This window comes from Besnoitia besnoiti, chromosome II (assembly GCF_002563875.1).
Source record: "Besnoitia besnoiti strain Bb-Ger1 chromosome II, whole genome shotgun sequence".
Lineage (NCBI taxonomy): Eukaryota > Apicomplexa > Conoidasida > Eucoccidiorida > Sarcocystidae > Besnoitia > Besnoitia besnoiti.
This window is the reverse complement of record NC_042357.1, coordinates 4,795,696-4,818,625: the sequence shown is the minus strand read 5'-3', so window position 1 is coordinate 4,818,625 and position 22,930 is coordinate 4,795,696. Positions and strand designations below refer to the sequence as shown.

At 58.8% G+C, this 22,930-nt stretch overlaps 4 protein-coding genes across 4 annotated transcripts; 2 read left to right on the top strand and 2 right to left on the bottom strand.

Moving 5' to 3' along the window:
• Positions 1 to 372: 372 nt before the first annotated feature.
• BESB_040240 (uncharacterized protein) lies at positions 373 to 1,192 on the bottom strand (the record flags this gene model as incomplete). Its single annotated transcript, XM_029362610.1, has 3 exons — positions 373 to 493; positions 781 to 837; positions 1,158 to 1,192. 3 exons carry the CDS (start codon positions 1,190 to 1,192, stop codon positions 373 to 375), a joined length of 213 nt encoding a protein of 70 aa, XP_029221575.1.
• Positions 1,193 to 3,440: 2,248 nt separating this feature from the next.
• BESB_040230 (putative pyruvate dehydrogenase kinase) lies at positions 3,441 to 10,921 on the bottom strand (the record flags this gene model as incomplete). The annotated part of the gene is made up of 12 exons (XM_029362609.1): positions 3,441 to 3,545; positions 3,909 to 4,658; positions 5,017 to 5,388; positions 5,810 to 5,884; positions 6,320 to 6,369; positions 6,658 to 6,696; positions 7,079 to 7,132; positions 7,616 to 7,667; positions 8,237 to 8,329; positions 8,913 to 8,987; positions 9,464 to 9,795; positions 10,453 to 10,921. 12 exons carry the CDS (start codon positions 10,919 to 10,921, stop codon positions 3,441 to 3,443), a joined length of 2,466 nt encoding a protein of 821 aa, XP_029221574.1.
• Positions 10,922 to 12,775: 1,854 nt separating this feature from the next.
• Positions 12,776 to 18,151, top strand: BESB_040220 (uncharacterized protein; the record flags this gene model as incomplete). The annotated part of the gene is made up of 4 exons (XM_029362608.1): positions 12,776 to 13,600; positions 13,909 to 16,490; positions 16,958 to 17,381; positions 17,507 to 18,151. The coding sequence occupies 4 exons, from the start codon at positions 12,776 to 12,778 to the stop codon at positions 18,149 to 18,151; spliced, it is 4,476 nt and encodes a 1,491-aa protein (XP_029221573.1).
• A 2,173-nt stretch (positions 18,152 to 20,324) lies between these two features.
• BESB_040210 (zinc finger (CCCH type) motif-containing protein) lies at positions 20,325 to 22,546 on the top strand (the record flags this gene model as incomplete). Its single annotated transcript, XM_029362607.1, has 3 exons — positions 20,325 to 21,900; positions 22,075 to 22,197; positions 22,482 to 22,546. 3 exons carry the CDS (start codon positions 20,325 to 20,327, stop codon positions 22,544 to 22,546), a joined length of 1,764 nt encoding a protein of 587 aa, XP_029221572.1.
• Between the last annotated feature and the right edge of the window lie 384 nt (positions 22,547 to 22,930).

Genomic DNA, 22,930 nt, shown 5'->3' with positions numbered 1-22,930 from the left:
CACGCGGCAGAGCACAACACGATTTAGAAAGCTTTACGGCTCACTGCACTTTGCCGTGCGTGCCTAACGAAAAACTGAGGGACCGCGAACGGGCGACTCCGGTGTTCAGACCCGGAGGCAGCCATCCCACGCCGCAGAAAAAGACGTCATTCCATCTCCATTTCGGGGCTGCGACTTGCACAATTGAACCGGAAAGAGAGACGAGGCACAGCAAAGAACGCGAGATATATCGCATGCAGACATACGTTTCGCCGTCTAGAGACGTGAACTAAGACGGTCGAGGACAATCAGCGAAAAAAAAAAAACTACGCTATGCGCACGACATCCCTTATTTCTGTTCCCTAGAGTCTGCCTCGCGCGCAAACTCTAAATCTACTTGCGGCTCTCAGCGCCCGCCGCTGAGTTGCGGCGCTCAAAGGCCACCATCTTCCCAGTGGCCTCCTTGTCGTGTTCATGCTTCTCAGGAAGACGCTTGGTCTCGAGCATTTCCGCTCTGAAAGTGATAATAGTCACACAGGTCGAACCGCATTCCGGTATGCATCTTTCACGCGAGCAGTATCTTCGAAAACGTAAGCATGACACACATGTATTTACGCTGCGATACCCGGAGCAAACAACTTGCTGATTAGGTTAGGTGTGAGCAGGGAACGACGAGGATGGAAAATGAACAGAACAACCCGGAGAGCCACACAGTAACAAATGGATCTTCGTGCAAAGCTATCGTTACACAATTAAGAATCGAGACACCCGCGAAACACCCCACGCGCCCGCCAACCGTACTTGTCAACGAAGGTATCCATTTTCTTCAGGTCGTACGCGTCGTTCTTGTTGAGAGCCCTGAGCATCACAGCGGCACATGTGAAACAGCTCGCGTACATCGACACTTTGCAGGCACCACCGCATAGTCCCCAAGCGACAGTCAGCGCCGTACGGAAGCTCTCTGCATTTGCCAATAGTGCACTAGACGGACACTACAATTCGATTTCTGGTGTCCAGTGGCTGACTTGGACAAGACATCGTGCTAACGAGCCTCTAGCCCGACCCACAAAGGTCTAGCGTAATCTGACGGGACAAAGTTACCCAGAGCCCGAGAACAACATGATACACAGCGTTGACATACGAGTGACTTCACAGAGGACCAAGGAAGCGGGACTTACTGCTCAATGCTGGCGAATTCCTGAGGAGACGACATCTTAACACCTGAGTAAAGATAACACGGCACATACAACCCACGGACTGCAACAATGCACAAAAGGAGAGTTGACGAGGGGAAAGACACGATATTCGCAGCTGTCTAACACGGAAAAACCGCCACATCCGCGAAGCTCCGACTGCGACCGCCACACGCCACTGGACAGCTAAAATCGCTTGGCCAAAAACAAAGACGACCGCAGCAAAAGAGACACTAAACGACCAGGCAACTTAAGGCGCTTGAAAATTGCAAATATGGAAAAGAAAGAGCGGGAAAACTATCAAAAGAGCGAAGAAAACACCGTTGACTTGGCACTGCAAGGTGCTCCACCGCTAGTAACCGTGTGCCATACACGAACTGGAAGCCAAGACACTAACAGAAAGACTTGCCTAAAATGACAACGAAACAGCTCGAATCTCCTTATTCCCTCTACCAGATGCTCTGAGGTGAGACAGAAGCTAACTTTATCGACATTTTTTCTTCAATTAGCTACAAGCTGCAGTTGGCGTCTCGGACTGAAGCACGTGCAACGGTTCAGGAAGTTGACGTACCTGATTTTCGCGTAGGGGGTTTCCAAAAAAGTTGGAGAGGACCGCGATGTCTATCGATATGAGCGCGCCAAAAAAGTTTTGTCCGATTGGACGGGAATGCAGGACTGAAAAGCGCAGAAATCAAACTTTCTGAGACGACTTCCGGGGATCGCTCCTCCGTGCCGATGTTCGCGCCCGGCTGGCAAGCTCCTGAGAACCGAGCGCTGCGGCAGGGGGGTGCCGCGGGAATCGGCAAGAAGCCACGCTCTCTCTCGGGGTGCCTCCGACTCGCACTCAGAGAGTTTCCGCTGTTTTTGCTCTGGCAATCCTGAGCATGCTCCACAGAAGGCTCTGTAGAACCCAGACAGGAACTCTGCAAATCGGCTTCGAGCCAGCCGCCCCTCTAGCCCCCCCGCGTGCGACGTCGAGACACCGCGGGTGTGAGGATTCTTCGAAGCCAGCGCCTCTCCAGGGTGGTTGGACGCAGGCTACTCCAGGCAAACTTGTGCCCTTCAGACACAGAGAGAGAGAGTCGTCTCAGTTTTCAGGCACGGCTACGATTAAGAGAACTCGCGTATGCAGGAGCGAGGGCCTCAAATTCGCGGCCGTGGCGTCTGAGGCACGCTCCTCTGTCTAGCGCACACACAGAAGCAGCCGTTCCTCGCGTGCTAGATGGCGTTCATTATAGCTGATGGCTAGTACAAGCATAGAACAAATCCAGTAGTAAGGCTACGAGAGTGTTGCTCTCGCACAGGACACTGTCTTTAGAGGGAGCACGCGTGACAAGTTTGGCACTACGGAAGCTCCTGACGCAGTGACGGTATACAGCAGGTGGAGAGCCACAGCGTGTTCCACCAGCCTTGCGACGGCCGGAACCCGCGGTCGCCCGAGCGTGGATACTGAGTCCGGCCCGTCGTATTTTCGTGAAGGATACACAACACAGATCATGTCCAGATGGGCTGCTCAAACGGCTATCTCCGTTGTAAACTGGTGGCCTTACGCGCCGCCTTCCCGAGCTGCGGTGTGCATGTACAGCACCACATGAGAGGGACTAGGGCTGCCTGCGCAGGGTTCAATATATATAGATATTACTGTGTAGACTACAAATGCCACATTTATGCGTATATATCTGTTAAAAAAGGGCCAATGCCTGCCGCTGGCAAGCGGCCGTCCACACATAGTACCTTCAAGCGGACCGCTACAGACACGCGTTTTCAACATCAGGTATTGGAGTACTGGGAGGGAAGATACGCACCCGAAGAGAGAGAGACACACTCGTGTGTGTCTAGAACAACGTGGCTCCCGGTTGCAGTTTGTCAAAGGAGTTGCAGAAGCACAGGCCAACGCACAGCCTCGAAAATAGTCCTCTGGTCACACGGTCTGGGCAGAAACCCCGCCTGCTACTCTCGTCGCTGCAAGTTAGGGCTTGCGGCAGACGCAGCAGCGACCGCGTTTCGTGCGCCGGGAAGGACGAGAAGGCGGAAACTCTTTAGACAGATGCCCACGTGCATATACAACAATATACAACTCGTCGCCTCCAACTTCCCTCTCCGCGTCCATATCAGGAAGGTAACAAAACTGGAGCGAGCCACGCTTCCCCGTTGAACGCAAAAATACAGACGACAAAGCGGACTCCGCGAACTCGCTGCATCTGCTGCGTCGACATTCCGAGCTTCAGAGAGAGAGTGATAGAAGTCGAAGGCGTCTTGCGCTCTGCATCAGTCTCGCGGAAGGCCGAGGAGATCTAGCTCCTCCCGACTCCTCAGCGGCCCGCGCGACGCTCGGGGCCCGACGTGAGGAAACGAGTCCGGAGGCATGCGTTCCTGCAAGAAAATCAGCCAGAAACACGACAACTGGCCTGAGGGGTTGGCACACAGACAGGGATGCGAGGGGCGGAAGCCCAAGGCAAGTCACTGGAAAAGCGAATGAGGCAGAGAGCGAGGCCGACCGCGTGCTTCTGAAGATTCACGGGGCGAACTCACAAACCGTCTCTGGCGCGAGCACACCTGCCTTTTCTTTTGTGGCACTTATCGTCCCCTTGGTCCACTCCCTTTCCTGCATAAGCCTCTTCTCACACGAGAACTATTTTCCCAACCTGCGTCGCTCTGCGTATCAGCCCTTCGCCCTCTCTTAGGCGCGCTTGCTCTTGTGGCCTCCGAGGGAGTTGCAGCGCGCGAGTCCCTCACCTTGTCGCCAATGCGATTGAGATAGAGATATGCGTCGCTCCCATGGAAAGGCAGCGACAGAATCTCGAGTCTCCCTCCAAGGTACGACGCGTAGAGGCGGCTGAGCGGCAGGCCGCAGCCGAAGCCGGCGAGCGGAGACACTTGTGGGGTGGACTGGCCCATGGAGCCCGAGCCGGTTGGCGGAGCCGCCGGCCCCTGGGTCCTGTCTCCCGGACCGTCGCTGCCGCCGGCGGGCCCATCCAGAGCCGCGCGGCTTTCTTCTGCCGCAGAACGAACGTCTCGCGCTTCCGCTCCAGCAGCAAGGGGCTGACGCATGCCGGAAGAGGGCGGCGCTGCGCCTGGAGGCCCAGCGGGCGTCGCCTCTCGCCCGGCTGTGGCGCACGAAGGCCGCGAGCTCCACTGCGCCCAGACGGAGTCGTCAGCGAGCGCTCCGGGCCGGCCGTCGCGTCCGGCCGCCGTCGTGGAGCCCAAGGCTCGCGGGAACCCGGCGGGGCCCGGCGCGGGATCCCGAGGCCCGGAAGAGTCGGCGCCAGAAGGCGAAGAGACGACGGCAGCTCCAGGAATCGTTGGAGGCGCGGCGTCCAGAGAGCCCACAGTGGGCGGCGAGAACGGGGTCTCGTGCGGCGGGGGCGCGGCGAGCGTCGTCGGCGGCTGGCTGACGCCGATCTCGACTGGGCGAGCCGTGGTGTACATGTAGCTCCATATCTTGGCGATTGACTCTTGCCCGACGCCGCCTCCTTGGTCGGACATCTGAAGCGACTCACCGAATCGGCGGACACAGACACACACGGAAGGCACCTTGGCGCTGTCTCGCCTCAGTCTCCGTCGCGCGGCTCTCCCCCCCCCCTCACTGCCCCCCTGCCCAGAACGCTGACGAAATGCGACTGCGCGAGAGGAAAAGACAGGATGAAAGGGTGTCCCAGGAGGGGGTACCGACGCCTTCGCCTTTCCTCGGGAGCGGGGATTGCGTCCGCCCTGCTACCTGGACGGTCGGCCTATTAGGCGAGGTTGGCGGAGAGCCAACCATAACTTTATATAAGTTGATAATTGCAGAAGAAGCAAATGCCCTTTGTTTTGAGTTAACTTGCCCGCCATCTGGCGTCCGTACCTTGATGGCGATGACGCGGTCGTCACCAGACACGACGATCTGAATAGGAGGCAGCTTAGTATCCGTCTCGGTGATGCGGGTCTCATAGTGAGGGGGGCGCCCGAAAAACACACAGGAGCCGTCGTATTCGCACTCTTCTGCACCGGACAAGCTATCACTGGAGTGCCAGGTGCCGGCGCTGCGGCGCGGCGCCCAGCCATTCGTCTCGTCTTCCTTGCCCGCCGCAGTAGCCGACGCTGGCTGCTGCGAAGAAGCTGACTGAACGCGCTGCGCGCGCGGGCCCCGGGGGGAGGCGTCGCCGGCGGACGCACACGAGTGCCACCGGTGCACTCCCTTCCCGCCGAAACGCTCCACCGTCGCACGCATCGCGTTCTGAATGCATCGCAAGCTGCATTCGGAAACCGCGAATCAAGGGGCGACGAAGGAAAATGGCGGAAAGACGCCAGCTGCACAAAGCGCCTCGCAGTTCAGCCAGACGTGGGCACCGGCCCTTCCGCCGTCACAGCGAAAGCAAAAGGCGTATGACGCAACGGACAAAGCAGATGGGAATAGTCACGAGCATCAGCCGTGCGTCCATCTCCACACGTAAAGATATATTAATATAAAAATACAAGAATATATATGTATATCTGTATGTGCTTGCCGCGTTCTCGATTCGTACATGAGCATGGCTCGGACAGCTCCCTCATCTTTTCTTTGGTCAGCGACTCTCGCGAGGGGGGGGGAGACAGGAGCCAGCGGCGTCTCGTCTCCTGGGTCCTCTGAGGCTGCGTCAGCTACGGTGTCCGCTTGCCTTGAAGAGCTCGAAGAGAATGTAGTAGAGGTACTGCGGCACGCAGGCGAAGCGCGCTCTCTCGTGATTCCAGATCTGCGGAAGCAAGCAAGGACCAAGCGCTTCGTCTTAGCCAAAAAGACGAAAAAACGGCCGGCAAAAAAAAACTGAGAGAGACAGAACACGAGCGATAAAGAGACAGACACGCAGGCATACTGGCGCCCACGACACGCCGCGCCTCCCTTGCGCGAGGAGTGGACGAAGCGTTTCAAAGAGCAAACAAAGCGAGTCGACCCACTCCTGTACCAGAAGCGAAAGCAGACGAAACCGCAGCAACAAACACACCCACCGTCCAGACGCCGCTGGATTTCCAATGTTAGGTGTGACACCCATACATACACGACATCCAGTCACGCGTGCATACTGTAGCATGTCTGTGTGCGGCGTATATCTATCGCATCATTTTCGCCTGGTAACCTTTCTCATGTCGCTGCGATATCTTTTCTGGAGAAGAGCTGGTCGCCTTCTCACCATGACCCGGGGACAGCAGCCGTAGTGATAGTGACAGAGCCTCTCGGCGTCTGCGGAGAAATCCAAGCGCACACACACGGGAAGCTCAGCGCCTCCAAGTAATTTTGTCCGCAGAGTGTCTAAAGAACGTCAAATGCGATGTCGAATACGACGGTGAGGAGGAGACCTCGCTTCGCGTCGCTCCATTAGCAGCCTAGCATGCCGTAGGTTAAACAGAGCTACAAGAATGAGTATGTGTATGTATAACGCCACACGCAGACGCAGTGAAGAATACGTAGATCATGCAGTGCATTTTTTTCGTACGTGTACGTGCGCACAGATGCATATGCAGGACTCACCTCCAGCGGCCTTTTTGATGACTTGCATGGGGTCGCACTCTGAACGACACGAGGCAAAAGAGAGGAACCCACGACTCAAACGAGACAGAGGCACGTCGAGCGCCGAAGAATAGCCTCTTGAATCAAGCGGAGACCGGCTGAACAACTCTGCCAATCGCCACAAAATGTCTGGATCGTGAAGCGCACAAGGAGGCGATTTGAGAGGTCAAAAAGACGAGGCGGCAGTAGCGCCCATGACAGAGAAAGAGACCTCCGGGCTGAGCGAGCGGATGCGGAAAAACGACTCTATCGAAACCGTGAACGGGCGACAAGGCAGCCGCGAAGTGGAAGGCGGTCGCAGAAAAAGCAAAGTTCGTGATTCTGAGTCGTTTGAGAGACGCGCGTATCCAGAGCAACGCCAAAAAAGGTTTCAGCTTCTTACCAGAATCAACGATTCCTTTTGGGGAGAGATACGCGCTTGTCAGCATTTCCGTGCCTGCGACAGACACGAGACCAGGAGAAAGAAAGAAAAAAAATCCATTGAAACTGCCCAAGCATTTCACCGAATTGTTTACCACTCCGGCGACTCGCAGACTTGGCTATACGTATGCATGCGACAAGGGCAAAGCACGCGGACGACAGCAGAGAGGGAAAAACACCTTGGTACGAAGACATTGAACTTGCCTATACCCAGCTCCACGCGACACATGCGATACTACCATGAATACACATTTATATCTATAGAACAAAGTGACATAGACAAGCAGAACACATGCGCGTGAAGGGTGCTACAGAGGGTATACACTCGAAATCGAACGAGAAAGGTGAAGAATATAGCCAGCGGAAAACCACCGACCGACATATACCCCACATCCCTGAAGATGCAAGAGAACGACTATAGACAGTCTTCTAATGCAGCGGATGTAGGGAAGACTGCATGAAATGAAAAAAGGAAGAGATCTGCGGACAGGGAACTGACCGATACGCGAAAGGAAGAAGCTATCAAGGAAATCGTCTACGAATCCGTCCGTCTGCAGCAGTTCACACACCACCGAAATACAAATTAAAGTCCATAGCCACGAGACGTCCGCACACCTATAACTCACCACCTATCTATATCTATATATCTACGTATATATTTGTATCCGTCTATCCATGTAGCACATTACCTGCCTCTATTACCGAAATCCGCAGATGAGGCCGCGTAGAGACACACACAACAGCCACCAGAATTGAACTGGCACGCATACGCACAGCACTCACACATATATCTATCAATTCATAAAGGCATAAAGAGCTACTTGAACGAAGTCAGACAACGGTACTCGCAGAGACAACCCCCGCGCAAGTATCTACGGAGAACTTTCTCGAATCCACCTTCCTGACCGCGAGGACTTCATCGGTTCGTTCACTGCTACTCGAGCTGCTGCGGCTCAGGCTGGGTGCAGCGACACATGAAGGCTCAATCGAAAGAGGAGGAATCAACGCTGTGATATCGAGCGCCCTTTTCAGAGTCAAAACTACGCGGAAACGGACGCCTTCAGCTCGCTGAAGGAGCTTTCAGAAACACGTGAGACGCGCGTGGCTTTTGAAGACTCACGAAAATGTGCGGCCAGCGCCTCTTCAGGTTGCGCATGCCGGTGACCAGAAGGGGCGCGATCGGCGCGTGACGACGCTTCAAGTTCTTGAGCAGCTGCGAAAGGACGAAAGAAGTTTAACGGGGTCTCAGTCAACTTGTCACATGGACGCGCCCAGACAGAAGAGAGCAGAAAAGCGGACAGAAACTGAAGACGAGTAGGCCCCAGGCGCGACCAGGCCTCGGATGCAGACAGCTCCCTCATGCGGGCAAGGCAGCACGAAGGGGAAAACTCTGAAGGCTTCGAAGCACTGTGACGCGTCGAGAATCGCAGAGGCACGCGCACGCAAGAACGTGCACAGATTCATTGCATGCCCACACAGAGGTGGACTGACCAATCCATTCCCGCTGTCTCTGTCTGCCTCTACGCCCCTGAATCTGCACTCCATGCACTGAGCAACAGGGTAGCTGCTGCTGTCTGTGCCGCTACTTGGGCGCGAGACTGCGGAGGTCTGCGAAGGCGACTGAACGCTAAACGCAGCCCGCTGCTGCCTGCCCTCGGCGACGCGCGACTCAAGCCGCCCACACGCCCCGCCGCCTTCAGCGGCGCTCAGCGGTGCCGAAATCGCGCCTGTTGCCTTCGCCGCCTGTTACGGCTTAGGATTCAGGGTTCAGGGAAGGCACTCGCTCGCGGGCTCACCTTGGCGAATTCTTCCTTGCTAGTCCAGGTGCACATGCGCAGCTGTTTGAAGCTTTCTACGTACAGCTGTCGCACCTGAGACGCACAAACACACACTGGCAACCGTACGTAAAACGGCAGCCACGCGGTGAATAGAGCGGCCGCGAACGCGCCAGAAGCAAGCGAAAGAAGGCGAGGCCAGTCGAGCAGAACAGCGCGCAGGCATCGCAGACAGGCTATGCGCCAGGGCCAAGTCCTGACAGCGCGCTGCCCACGCGAGTTCGCTGGGCGCCCAACCCCGCCTCGAAAAGACGCGCCATTCCTGACGACGTCCCCCCCTCCCCTCCCCCCTGGCTCTTTTGCGCTGCGCCTCTCCTCAGAAATCGTTTCATACAATGCCTGTCGCCACCTCTCCCCCCGCCGCCCCGCTTATTCTCTACTCCTGAAAGGAGGATCTGTGTGACTGAAGCCCTGCATGCCAGGCCCTTGTCTCGACATGTAATCTCTTCTACGTGCTCAGAGGGGCTTCCTGGTTTCGCTGCTTCGGCCTTTTCCTTCCCGCGTAAGGGTACCTGCATGATGAGTTGCTCTTGGTTGAAGAGAGGCACGGCCTCGATTTGCTTGATACGGCTGGCGAAGCGAACCGGAAGCTCGACGGAGAGGAAGAGCTCGACGCTGTTGTCCTCTCCGGCAGCCTCGGAGCCCTCCACCGCAGCGGGCAGCGCAGAGGCGGGCAGCACGGACTCTGGCGACGGCGCAGGCAGCACAGAGCGATCTGGAGTCGAGCCGCTGGGAAATGCGTGCGGCGGCATGTGGGGACCCTTCAGGTAGGCGATCTCCTGCAGCGTCAGAGGCCGGCACGGCCGCATCGCGAACTCCGTGATCTCCGCCATCAACAGCTGATCTGGAGGCGCGACAGCAGAGACGCGACGCAGTCACCTTCAAAAAACCATTCGTAGATGCTTGTGCGTAGAAACAGACATATATATGCATAAATACATATACGTGTATCTACATGTATATGTGTGTGCAACTATCTCTATCGATCTATCCGTTTATCTATCTATTTACTCGTCATCTGTTTATCTATCTATTTATCTGTCTACCTGTTTATCCACATAGATATCCATACTTATGTATATCTCTGTGTGTATCTATCTGGAGACGAACTGTGACGTGTGTCATCGGCAGCATGCATGCAGGCACACTGAGGGCGCGCGACTGCATTCCTGCCGCTACCTGCGAGAAAGCGAAGCGAGCAAGCACACGCAGAGACTCTACAAGGCCGATGTGACGTAAAACAGCGCATCGTTGAGAGAGATACGCGCGCCTTCTAAGCAACTCTCGCGAGCGCGGAGAATACGACCAAGAAGCCGTGCAAACGGGAGAAGGAAACCCGCGCCGCAACCTGAATTCAAGTTATATATCCATAATCTTTGCAGACGTTCGCTCTACACAGGTGCCTGGTGACTGGTCTACGGAGACCAAGAGAGAGAGGAAACTCGCGGTTTTTCTCTCTCAGCTTCTTCGAGAGGCATCGCGGCTTGGCGCAGCTTCTTACTGTGTCTCTCCTTGCTCAGGACGACCTGACTGCCGCCGCTCCCCGTCGAGAAGGCGCAAGTCTGCGCTTTTCGCATTTCTCCCGTGCGCTTGAGGAGGCCGCTGGATGCAGCCAGAGTGGCGTGCGAGAAGAAGGCGACGCGTCGACCCGACCCAGAGACAGAGGCCGGAAGGAGGAGAGGAGAGAAGTAGCAGCTGACGGAGCCCAACGCCGTCGCACCGCGAGGCGACGAAGGCGCTGCCGGCCACGCGTAGGCGGCGGCGGAGGCCTGCGAGCGGAAAGAAGGCGCAGCGGGCTCAGGGAGGCAGAAAGGGCTTCTGCGTCGCATGCGGCGAAGCAAAGAGGAGAGACGGTCGCCGCCCAACGAGGGGCCTGAAGACGAGTGAATCCGCCGCATCTTCTCCGCGCCGCGCAAAGCGGAGGCAGCGAGAGGAGACGGGCGACAGGTACCGAGAGGCGGCGAGAGCATAGCAGAGGAAAGCGGAGAGACGTGAAAGGGAGGAGCAGAGCCTGCGAGGGAGGCTGGCGGGAGAGAGACAGCGGAGCGGAGACGAGTAGAAGATGCAGAGGAAACAGAGGCAGAAGGGGCAGACTCGCGGAATCAACCTACTAGGCCTGGAGAGGCGGTTCCGCCGCCGAGGAAGCGACGAAGCACCGACGCGGAGGCTGTCAGAGACGCGCGCGCTTCCATGGCACGCGAGGAGACACCAGAAAGAGAAAGTCTTTAGCACACGAGGCCTCGGGGAGCAAGGAAAGGGAGAAGACATGCGACCCAGGGAGCGACTAGGCTTCCACGTGAGGTGTGTAGAGAAACACACGAGACAGAACCGAGGAAAAAAGAAAGGAAGACTGAATCGAGAGGACATGCACGAAGGATGCGGCCGGAGAATGGAAAGAAAGAGAAGGAAGCAAGAAAGACGGAGTTCAAGGCGCGAGACGGAATTTGCGGGAGGAAGCTACCACGGCAGCTGAGGAGCACCCAAGAAAGAAGGAAATTCACTCGGCAATATGCACAGCGAGAAAAAAACGCAGCGAGGGAACGCTTCGCCTGTCAGCCTGGCTAGGGCGTTGGCTGTCCGGTTTGTCTAGCTATCCTGTCGTCGAGAGACACAGAACGGAGATATGCGGCGAAGAAGAGAAGACGAATGTGCGCGAAACGAAGACAGCAATCAACACTGATTTGAGAGGGTACCGCGACATACACAATCCATCCACAAAGAGGATAAAACTCACACTTTGAGCCCTTAACGACCCTCTGGCAAGCGCGGAGCCGCCGCCGACTCGTCTTGTTCTTCTCTTCTGCTCTTCTTCCTTGCTTTCTTCACAACTCTTCGCACGTTTCGCCAATTTTCCAGCCGCCGTCCTCCACTTTTTGGACAGCGAAGACTCAAAAGAGAGGAGGGAAAGCCAAGAACGGTGCAGCGCCGACGGCGAGTCCTCGCACGAAAAATCGCAGTGTGCGTGCGCATGCGTCCAACCGCGCCTCACTCGACTGCGGCTGCGCTCAACTCTATGCAGATTCCTTCTTCTCTTTCTCCTCCTCCTCATCTCTCCTCCTCACCTTCTTTTTCTGCTCAGCAGGGAGGCAAGCAGCATGCGCTGCCCTGCACAAGACTCTGCGTCTGCTGTCTCCTCTCTGCGGCTGCGTTTGGGCTCTCCTGAATGGCCGCGAAGGAGCCGCGCCGCCGTAGTACCCCTTCACTGCAGAGGCCTAGAGTCATGAGAAGGCCTTTCTGGGCGCTCATCGCTCCCCTTTTCTGCGCATTTCCGCGCTGCGCTGCGACTCACGGCTCGCCAGCTCCGTGGCCTCAAGCTGTGTTCCTTGCCATTCGTTACGCTTCTTCGTTTCTCAGGAGCCCGGGACGCGAGGGCACACCAGAGGATGGCAGCTCTGGCTCCTCCGCCTTTGTCTTCTTCTTCTTCTCGCTGCGGCAAATCAGATACGCAGGCAAGCGGAGGCGCGCGGGAGCCGGCTGAGGCTGGCTGAGACGCCTGATGTGGAATGAGGAGGAATTCCGCAGAGGGAGTCAGAAGGATGCTGCCCAGAACGAGGTCACGCCAGCTTGAGAGGCTGCCTGAGGACGCGGTCCAGGAAACGGGACTCCACCCGCTCTGACATCAGGCCTCCCCTCGTCCTGCCTTCCCCTTCCCTCTCGCGTCGCGTCTGCATCCGCGGCACTACGATTTCTTCCTTCGCGTCTTGTCTCCGCCTCTTCTTGTTATTTGTCTTGCTTCGCGGCGCCGTCTGTGAGTCCGCGTGCGCCCGGAAAAATCTCTCTGCAGCGCCGTTGTCTGCTGACGAATCACTTGCGCGGCCGTCGCCATGCGTTTTTCGGCTTCCACCTCCTCTTCTTCGTCCGCCGCTTCCACGCCGCCTGATTTGCCGGGTTTTTTTTGGGATGCGGCGCGCGGCAGGTACTTTCCTCTGGGTTCGCGGCGCCCGCCAGCGATCTCTGCAGCGAACCCCGAGCCTCAGAACTCGTTCCGCACGCTGCGCCGCATCTACGAACGCGCGGACCACGAGACGCCTTCCCCGCCTGCAGGCCTTCTCGATGAGGAAGCCGCTCATACCTACGCACACCGACCGCGTTTTCGCGCCTCCAAGTCTGGTTTCCGCTCGCCATCACAGCTGCTCTCGGTCTGCGTGGCGTCGTGTGCAAGCGCCTCCGCTCCGTCGTCCTCTGCTTCTGCGTCGACTCTCCGACCTCCTTCTTCGTCTGCCTCGTGCGAGTCCTCTCTCGCGTCGGCAGGAGGCGAGGCGCGAAAGCGCGGGCGCGGCGCGCCGGGGTCAGACACTCTCGATCCCAAGCGCGAGAGGCGCCTGGAGGCGGCGGGGCGGCCGCGGTCGGAGCTCGGAGCCGGCAGCGCGGGCTCCGAGGAGACAGGGCGAGAGGGCGGCGGTCGGAAGGGACTGTGGGCGGGGGGGGCCGCGCCAGGGGGAAGAGGACGCAGAGGAGGAGGCGGGTTTAGGAGGAGGCGGCGAGGCCGCGACAGAGCAAGCGAAGTGGAGGCAGGGAACAGCGGAGTGAGCGGGAACTGGAGTTGCGGAATAGGCGGGGAAGATAGCGATGTGCCTGGCAGGCACACCGCGTTCTTCGAGCAGGCTCCGGGCTCGCGACGAAAGCTCAAGCGACGCGTCTCTGCACAGGTGAGGGAAAAACGCGCGCACCCGTCTCAGAACTACGCCCCTGCAGTGATCGCTATCTCCTCCGCGACTTCTTCTTCCTCTTCTTCCTCCTCGTCTCTTTCCTCCTCTGTTGATTCACCAGCCGCTTCGCGTGAGTCCTCTCCTTCGCGGGTCTCTCGACAACCGTCCGCGTCTCGCGCGGTTTCTCCGCCTCGCCCCTCGGGAGGTCTGGGCGCTTCTGATGGCGACTGTGTCGGCCGCTCACCCGATGCTTTCGCTCCGTTCTCGCACGCGTCTCGTCTTTTCTTCCTGTCTGAGAATCCCTACAGGAGCGCGCCTCTCTGCCTCTCTTCCGTGCCTGCCGCACACGTTCGCGATTCGCCGTCTGCTGCCCTTTCAGCGGGCTCCGCGCCCTCCTCCTTCTCCGCGTGGAGCGCGGCTGCCGCGGCGCTTCCTCCTCTCTCCCCCCTCCCCCCTCCGCCGCGGCGTCCGTCTCGCGGGCCTCGGCTTCTGGCTGTTGGCCGCCGGCTCCTCCTTTGCTGACTGCCGCGCCTGCAGGGTGTGTATGGCTGCCGCCCTGCGCCACGGCCTTTTCCCCGGCGCCCTCCGAGCGGGCGTCGCCCTCGGGCGCTGCCCCGGTCTCCTCGCCTCAACTCGGGCGCGAGGGCGCTCCGCGGCTCGACAGCTGGCTCCCAAGAGGAAAAAACTGTTTTCTTCTCTTTCGGGCGCTCCGACTGCAAGGTGCGCTGACGAGACGCTCGCGGCGAGGCCGGGCGGCGAACGCGGCGAGAGGGCCTGCCCTCGCCGCAGGCGCGGGCGCAGGGGAGCGGGGGAAGAGTGGAGACGGCGGGGACGAGCTCGAGGCAGGCGGGCGGCGCCGGAGCCGGTCGCGGAGCCACCCTGCAGGTGGGGTCCAAAAGCCGAATGCTAGGACGCCGAGGAGAGACCTCGATCGAGACGCTGCAGGCTGCAGGGATGGAGGAGGCGGCGGCATGGACGTCTGCAGCGAGAGATCCGGTCTCGAGTCGCGTGGCGATGAACCAGGTGAAGACGAAGAGGATTCAGGCCTCTCATCGCCCAGAGAGAGCCTCTGGCTGAACCGTTTGAAGCACGTTTTGCTTCTCAACCCCCAGCGCCACTCTCGCTCGCGTACCGCTTTGGTCTCCGCTCCTGGTGGCTCCTCCTCTTCCTCGTCTTTCTTCTCTTTGCGCGCTTCTTCGTCTTCGCCGTTGTCTCCCGTTTCAGCCCCGTCGGGCGATGTCCTGCTGTTCTACCGCTCTGGGGAGGGGGTCGTGGAGGACGGCGTGAGGATCTTCTCCGGCGGAGAACTTGAGCAGTGCCGACGCGCGGCCGCAGAGGGCCGCCAGCGGCGCCTTCTGCGTTCCCTCCTTCGCTCTTCTGCCGGCGCGCCGCGTGTCGCCGGCTGTCGCGCTGCGCGAGGGGGGGACGATTTGTTGGAGGGCGCGCGAGAGGGAGAAGGGAATTGTGCGGAAGGCGCGGGCGAGCGAGCCAGTCGAGAGGCGGCGACAGGCGCCTCCGCTGACTCTCTGGCGAGGCTGAGCGAGCCGCAGGGTCACGAGGATCTCGAGCACGCAGAAGAAACGCTTGGTCATTTTCAGAGCCTGCTTGCGGCGCAGGAAACGACGTGGAGGCAGGCCGTTGCCATCCCGTCGTCGGCCGTGGCTCCGGCGGAGGTAGGCCCGATCGCCTCAGTTGAGGTGTTTGCTTCTCTTTGTCTCGTCTCGCACTTTGGCGCCGCGGCGCGCAGGGGCGTCCTTTCGATCTACTCGTTCCAGGATTACCGCGGTGACTCAACGCACTCTCGCGCAAGCTCCGACAGTCTCTCTTCTTCCGCCTCTTCTTCTCGAGTCTCGTTTTCGTCATTGTCTTCACCTTCGGCCTTCAGTCCAACTTCCTCCGCTGTATCACCCTCTCCGGTTCCTGCGTGTTTTACCTTGCCTTCTGCATCGCCGCCTGCTTCGCCTGCAGCAGCCTTCTCTTCTGCGCGGGTTGAGCCACCATCCCCGTCTGTTTCGGCGGCGAGGACCTCTGAAGCGTCTGCGTCTCTCCACGCGTCTGCTGCCTCCTTGGATTCATCCCCGCTTTCTTCGTTTCTCCCGCGAAGGACGGGACTTCTTGCGCGCGCCGCCGAGGCGGCGGACGACGTTCTCTGCTCAGCCACACGCGTCGGGCCCGGCGCTGCGCTGGAAATTCTCGTCGGGGGCCTGGCGCCTGCTGTCCAGCTTTACCGGCTCGCGGACGGAGGCCGCCTGACACCCGTGTGGCGCTGGCGGCCGAGGTGCCTCGCGTCTGCCGGCGGCCGCGCCGGAGAGGCCCGCGGCGGCTTGGCGGCGAGCGCGTGCGTCTCCGCCGCGTGGCTCCACGGCGTGCCGTCTCGCTCGGCTCTTCCTGCCTTGTCTCTCTCCCCGTCGCCGGTGTCCGCTGCTGGCGTTCCCTGGTCCCCGTCGGGCGAGTGCGAGTTCGTCTCTGGGGGAGGAAGCCACACCGCGCTCGTGGGTCTGCGGAGCGGAGGGATTTACCTCGTCGATCTGCGCGCGCCGGAGACGCAGAGCGGCCTCTGCGTGTTGAGTCCGCGCTCGCCACGGCGCGCCCGCTTCGCCTTCGCCTCCGCCTCCGCCTCCGCCGCGCAGCTCGAGGGCGACCGAGATCGCGGACTTGGCGGCGCGAAGCGCGGGGTGGCACGTGCCCTCGAGGGAGAAGAGGGCGGGTGCGTCACATGCATCCGCCCGTTTCGGCGCCAAGGCTCGTGGAGCGTCGAGACAACTGCGGTAGCTGCGCGAGGCAAAGATGACCTCTTTCTGCTTGACTGGCGACGCGCGCGCACTGCCGCCGCGAGCGCCCAGCAGGCCCGTGAAGGGCCTGGCTGGAGGTCGCCGCACGCCGATTTGACGTAAGAGCAGCCCCCGCCGCGAGGAGGAGCCGGCGGATATCCAGTCGATGTCGTGCATGTAGCTACAGCATCCTGCTGATTTGGTGCTTCTTGAAACCAATTCGGTAGTATGCATATGAACATTTGTGTTGGATTCACGCTCGAGCGAGAAGAGGCGAGTCACGACGAGCAGACTCTCTTCGCGGCGCGCGCGTGCGGCAGAGATGCCTCTGCGAACCAAGGGGGGCAGCAGGGAATGCACTCCACACACAAACGCTGCTTTGCCTGTCTCAGCAGCCTCTTTTCCGCTGGGATTGTGGGCTCGAGTTCACCCACCCCCAACTGTTTCCCGTTCTCTTAGAATCGAAGTTGGCTCTCCGTTGACTCGGCGGGTCGGTCCCGCCCACAGAGAGGGAGGGGCGCTTTGGGCTTCCGGCGTCGCGGCGTCTCATCGCCTCTTTGTTTTTCGTGTTTTGTGGTTGTGGCAGGAATCCATGCGTCGTCACGCGGTTCCTGCCCTGCGAAGGCCAGGCGCAAGCGTACGCCGACGCCCTGTTTTCTTCTTCAGCTGGATGCCCAGCAGTCGCTGCGTCTCCAGATTACCCTCGCAGCTTCGTGTTTGACAGCCGAGAGCGCGTGATTTTTTCATCTTCGCCGTCGCGCGGCCGTCTGCTCCTTCACAGGGTGCGAAGTCCGTCTGGGCTCGCGGCGCGCGCGGTGGCTGTCTACGCAGATATCGTCCGACTGCTTTCTGCGGGCGCTGCGGAGGCGACGACGCGAGGAAGGCGGGGGGACGGAGATGAACGAGAAGACGCAAAGTCACCCAGAGGTGGCGGCATAGCTGAGACCTTTCGCAGAGTCGAGGAAAGGCAGAGGGTCCAGAGAGAGCAGCTGCAGCAGCTCGAGAGAGAGGTACCGTTCGAGCTCTACGGCGCGTGCGCGACGGCGCCTCGCCTGGCTGACGAGGGGGACAAATGTCTTGCTCATTCGCGGCGCCAGAAAAGGCATTTCGAATATCCTCCACGGATGACTCTCAGCGACCTCCTGGCGTCTCAGCCTCGCCTTTGGCGGGGGGTGAAGGCGTTGCCGCAGCCTCTCACGCGGGCGTGCGCCGGTCCTGGGTGACTGGGACGTCGGCTGGCGGCGCGGCGGCAGCCGCCTCTCGAGCTGTCTGGCGCGCGCCGCGAGAGGCTCTGGGCACGTCCGCGTTCCCTCAGGGCTCTTCGGCGCCCGCGCCGGGGACGGAGCACGGCTTTCCCGAGCTGCTGGCACAGCGGGAAGCCGACGCAGGGAACGACTACTACGACGTCGTGGTTCACTGGTCAGCGACGTCTGGGGCGCTGCCCCCCCGCCGCGCGGAAATACAGAATGCGGGCGCGCCTCGTGTGTCTCACGGCGCGACTTCAGCTGCCGCTGCGCGCTCGCGTTACGCGTTTCGTTCTCAGTCGACGCCGTCTGACTTGTCGTCGCTCGGCGCGCCGGACTTCGGCGACCCCTGGGGCGTCGGCGCGCTCAGCCAAGGCCTGCTTGTCCACGGGGAAGCTGAGGAGAACTGCGTAGGCGAAGATGGCGAGGATCTCTCGCGGCCGCCCCGCGCAGGGGGCGACGTCTTCGTCGCGCTCAGCAGCTGGGGCTTCCACCTGCTGAGCGGAGTTGACCGAGGTCCCTGGGCATGCGCTTGATGCATCAGGCAGCAGCGGCGATGCCGGCATGAGGGGGGAACGAACACCGGACAAAAAAAAAGAGACCTCAGCGCTGGGCTCACGGTGTCCAGGCCCCTTCCAGATCCCTACCGAGTTTGCATGCGCCGTTGCATGGCGCACCGTTGGGCGCCTGAACTCGCTTCCACGTGGGTAGTTGAAACATCCAAGAGAGCGTAGACGTGGACGGACCTCGAGGCCGGAGCTGACCGATTCGCACACGCTACGCCGAGCCACATAACGATCTTCGTTGCGTGCGGCAGGCGCTTGACTGCGACACGTGTCAGAGGCGCCTCGCAGCTGAGAGCCGAGAACCGCAGAACAGCAGAACGTTTGCATTTGCTGCGATCTACGGAGCGGTGGCGAGTCGGTTTCTCTTCGAGCTCACAGTTGACCTGCGTTCCCGTGGTGTAGTAACTCTTTTCAAACTCTTGACTACCGGGAATTCCGCACGTCGCAGGCGGACATGCAGCAGTAGCCCGAGGGGTGGCGCGGGGGTTTGCCTATACACTAAACCCTGAAACACTACGCGGAATCAGGTATCGCCGCTTCGCAAACCTAACTACCCGGGGAGCCTCCGCCAGCATAAGCGGTTCCGTTGCGTCGAGCTGTGCCGGTGAGCAGCTGTCGCACCGAGAGCCCGCAAGGACATACAGACGTGAGATCACGAAACAGCTGCGTAACTTAGATCGGAGAGTCTCGCAGGCTCACCGCGTCTTGCAAAGCCGTGTCTCTCATCAGAGTCGATAGACTCGCGGGACGCCCAAAATTTCGATTCGGCCCAGGCAGGCGTGGCGTTGCAGTTCGTGTACGCAGCGGTTCACAGCAAACTAACTTGCTTCGACTTCGTACCGACTGTGGTATGGTAGCACATGCCAGACACCCGGATGGATTGTGTTGGCTCTGTGAACTAATCAAAATTCACAAATACAGTCAGTTGAAGTCATGCAACGCTTCAGTGCTGCGGATTTTTGCTTTCTACGTTTAAAGGTGGGGAAGGCAGATCATTCAATACCAGAGGGGTGAGTTCTGCTCTATCACAGACAGTGTGGCTATTGCGTTGCTATTAAGTGCTGTTCCGGAACTATGGAGTCCAACGAAATTCACTATCGCATTTCGGTTGATCGTGTTGTTTTGTGATGGAGATGCAAAAGAACTGAGGGGCGATCGTCACTAACGATGCTGCAGTCTGGGACTGCAGCTGCCACGAGCGCCTCAGCCCGCACCCGCACTTGAGGGAAGACGAATATTCGGCTGCTGCATTTTGCGCTGTAGACGGAGGATGCAAGAGGCTTTTGAGTAGTCCACTAGTACCGCGGTGGCGAATCTCAACACAATAGGAGTTTTCAGGCAGGCCTGCACGGCCGCCGCTAGCAGCTCTGCGCGGTGCCGCCCTTGGCCTGGAGACGTTAGACTGCGTACACATACGTGCAAAGTGGACTCCAGCCCAGTGACGCGGTAGACGGCCCAGAGCCGCTCAGGCGGCATGAATTCGCCGACACTTGTTTGCTTTGACGATGGACCAGTTTTGAGTGCTGTAGACATTTTTTATGAAATCGTCACGTGTTTGGAGCATGTGACCCAAGAGGTGATCCATGTTGGGGTGCCAAATGGAACTCGTTCGCTTCTGACGGTGTGCCGGATCACGTGGGTGGTTTCGTTGTTATCGCATTTACTGGCAACCTCCTTTGTCCTCGTTTGCTTGTTAGGGGCGGCTAGGATAACGTTTCCGATGAGGACGAGGCAACGAGTCCGTCTCCAACGTCGATCGGAAAGCCAGCGTTGCCTTTTGTTGCCTCCGTCGTCCTTTCTCGCAACGACGAAGGCGGGAGTCTGTGTATTATCTACATTCTTAGAGTTCGTCAACGGTAAACGTGCTGAAGACCGGGTGTGTGTCCGTCTGCTCATGCCTGCATGGCAGTGTGTCCAAAGTGTAGAGTTCTCAAGCCATGGGCTGGTCCACATCACCGTCGACAAGCAAAGATTCGAAGAGGCCGGCTGCTTCGCCATTTCAAACCTGGCTTTGACCGTTTCCAGCCTGCACAGCGTGCCTTGAAGACAATCTCTGAGTCACCACGCTCACCGATCTGTTAGCATTTTCCTGGCGCCATCTCATTTTGTTCAGATTGCCTGTAGAGCTCGCGGCCTCAGCACAATGGCATCTCCGATGTCGGGTATGAAACCCGACGGTTTCTGCCCACCCACCTCTGGCACTAAGCTTCAAAACGAGAAGAAAAACAAGTTGACGTTCAACAACTTCTACAAGACGAAGCTGTGCCCCTGGTACATCAAAGGTTCTTGCCATTGGGGAGCAAGGTGTAACTACGCGCACACTCTCTCTGAGCAACGCGAAGCCGTCGACCTCACGAAAACAAAACTTTGCCCGACGTGGCTTCGAAACTGCGTGTGCCGCAATCCGAAGTGCCGTTACGCTCACGACTACACCGAACTGCGCGCCACAACGGACGTATTCAAGACTTCTCTTTGCTCTTTCTTCATCAAGGGGATGTCTTGCCCCATGGAAACGAGCTGTCGGTTCGCTCACGGGGTTCATGAGCTGCGTCTGCGCAGCAAAGAGAACGGCCAACCAGCAGGCATCAGCCGCAAAGACGCGCAAGCGAGAGCTGCCCTTGCCACGGCGAGTGCTGCCGCTGCCGCTGCCCATGCGGCTGCGACGGCAAAGGCAGCAGCAGAAGCCAAGGCTGCGGCAGCGGCAGCAATCGCTGGCCTGGCTGAGGCTTCCCACAGTGGCGCGTCGGAACCCATCGTTTCTCCTCCGGTCGCCCAGGTCCTTGTGCCTCTGCCCGAGGGAGGTCACGTGCCTCTTAGTTGCTCAATCCGAGGTGACGGTTCTTCCGCTCCGAAGAACGCTGAAGGACGTGCTCGGCGCCAGCCTACCACCGGAATTCTGGCGCTTGATAAAGACAGCGGAACTTGGCGTCCAGAGATGTCAGCTTCTGCGACCGACTTTGTCTTCAAGAACGCCGGGACGCCCACATACCCGCTCGCGCCCAAACTCAGCACCGCACCTGCCTCATCCTTGCAGGGAAATGGTGTCGAAGGCGTCATAGAGCGAATCCTGCAGTCCCTTCAGTGTCAGTCTGGAAGCCTCTCCAGCAATGCACCCACTAGCGGGGTTCGGCCCCACTCCCAAGTGGGACGTCCACGAGAAGCAGGAATGGGAAGTTCCTTTGACCCACGAGCAGCCGCGTTCAACCCTGGAGGCTGGCTCAGGCAAATGGGAAATGGATCCCACGGCCAAGTTGTTCGCCATCCGCGTCCTCTCGGCATCCCGCCCAGCTCTGACAGCTCGCTGAACATGCTTGACTTTTCCAGCCTGTTGTCAACTGTCGCGATGGCCATGGCAGGTTCACCCTCAAACACCACGAAGCCAGATGTCCCTATGGACGCTTTCCTGCAATCAATAACTGGGGACGTACTTTGTGCACCCGGCCTCTCAGCCCCTTGGAACAGGGCTGCGTCTACGGCAACATGTTCCTCTCACCTCCAGCAGAGCCCGCTAAGGTCGACAGACGCGTCAATGTCGTCGGATTGGCAGACGACCGCCAGTGGCGGCGAAGAATCGTCCTTTCCACTGTTGTCGAAACCTCTTGGAGAACAAGAGTGCCCCGGAGCGGCATTGCTTCATAACGGCGCAGAGTTCGACGTCCCGAATAAGGACGGCGTCACACTACAGGGCGAGGCTGGAACGGAAAGCAATTCTCTCGCAGGTGAGACTAACCACGGTATCACCACCGTGCGTGGCGGGCGCCGGAGACTACAGACATCTGGTTCCGTCGAAAGAATAACTTCACGCTGTGCCGAATTTCGCTTATCAACCCCCAGAGCCGAGCTTGTTGCAGTGCGCAAGCAGGTATTGCTATTTGTATCTGCCTGAACTTCAGGGGAAAGACTCGACGCTGCAGGAACACTGCTTCTTGCGCCTGGAGAAGGCGGGCAAGAGGAAACGTCCGCTGGCAGTCCTGCCGCGCGGTCTACGAAGTTGGAGGCTGCGAAGACGACGACAGGTCAGTTGATGTTGCCACTCAGCGTAGATAACTGCATTCGAAGGGAAAACCATGTAGAGAGGAGTGCAGCTGCGTGAGAAAAATGCTAAGGGCTTGCTCCCAGGTATCATAATCTAACAGAAAGTTCTTGTTCTTCGAGCGACTTTTGACCACTGAACTCTGCTGCCGCCTTGTCCAGCGCTGCGGATAGCCTGAAAGGGTCACATCTCTGGTTGATTCCACGGCGCCTCCAGAGGCTGCATTTGATAGTTCTTCGACCTATTCCATGATTACTGCGCTTACAGAGTCTTCCTTACCTTCAATTACTGGGTCCCGCCAAACCACGGCAGCAGGCGTCGACTGTGAGTGAACAGAGGTATCTGAAGGCCACTTTTGTTGACCTTCTACAAGGGTGGCGGAATCACACGGACTTGGAAGACGTTTTACTTCCGTTGTGAAATCGAGTAACTTGTCCCAACACGAGCTGGGGAGTCGTGCTACTGAGGAAGTCACCAACGTGGCAGAAGTTCTGAATTGTCTTGGAGCGACTCATGGATGCCGGATCTCGCACTAAGAGGCCATCACTAAGAGAGTGTCCCATCGTCACTATCGCATAAACGTGTGTATGTTTGCATCATATCCGACTGAGAGGGATTTTTTTTAAAACTGTAAATGCACCAACCTGTCTAGTTGAGATTCCGGGGTTTTTTGTGAATGAATAGGAAGGGGACTCGAGCCCTTTGCATCGTTCTGT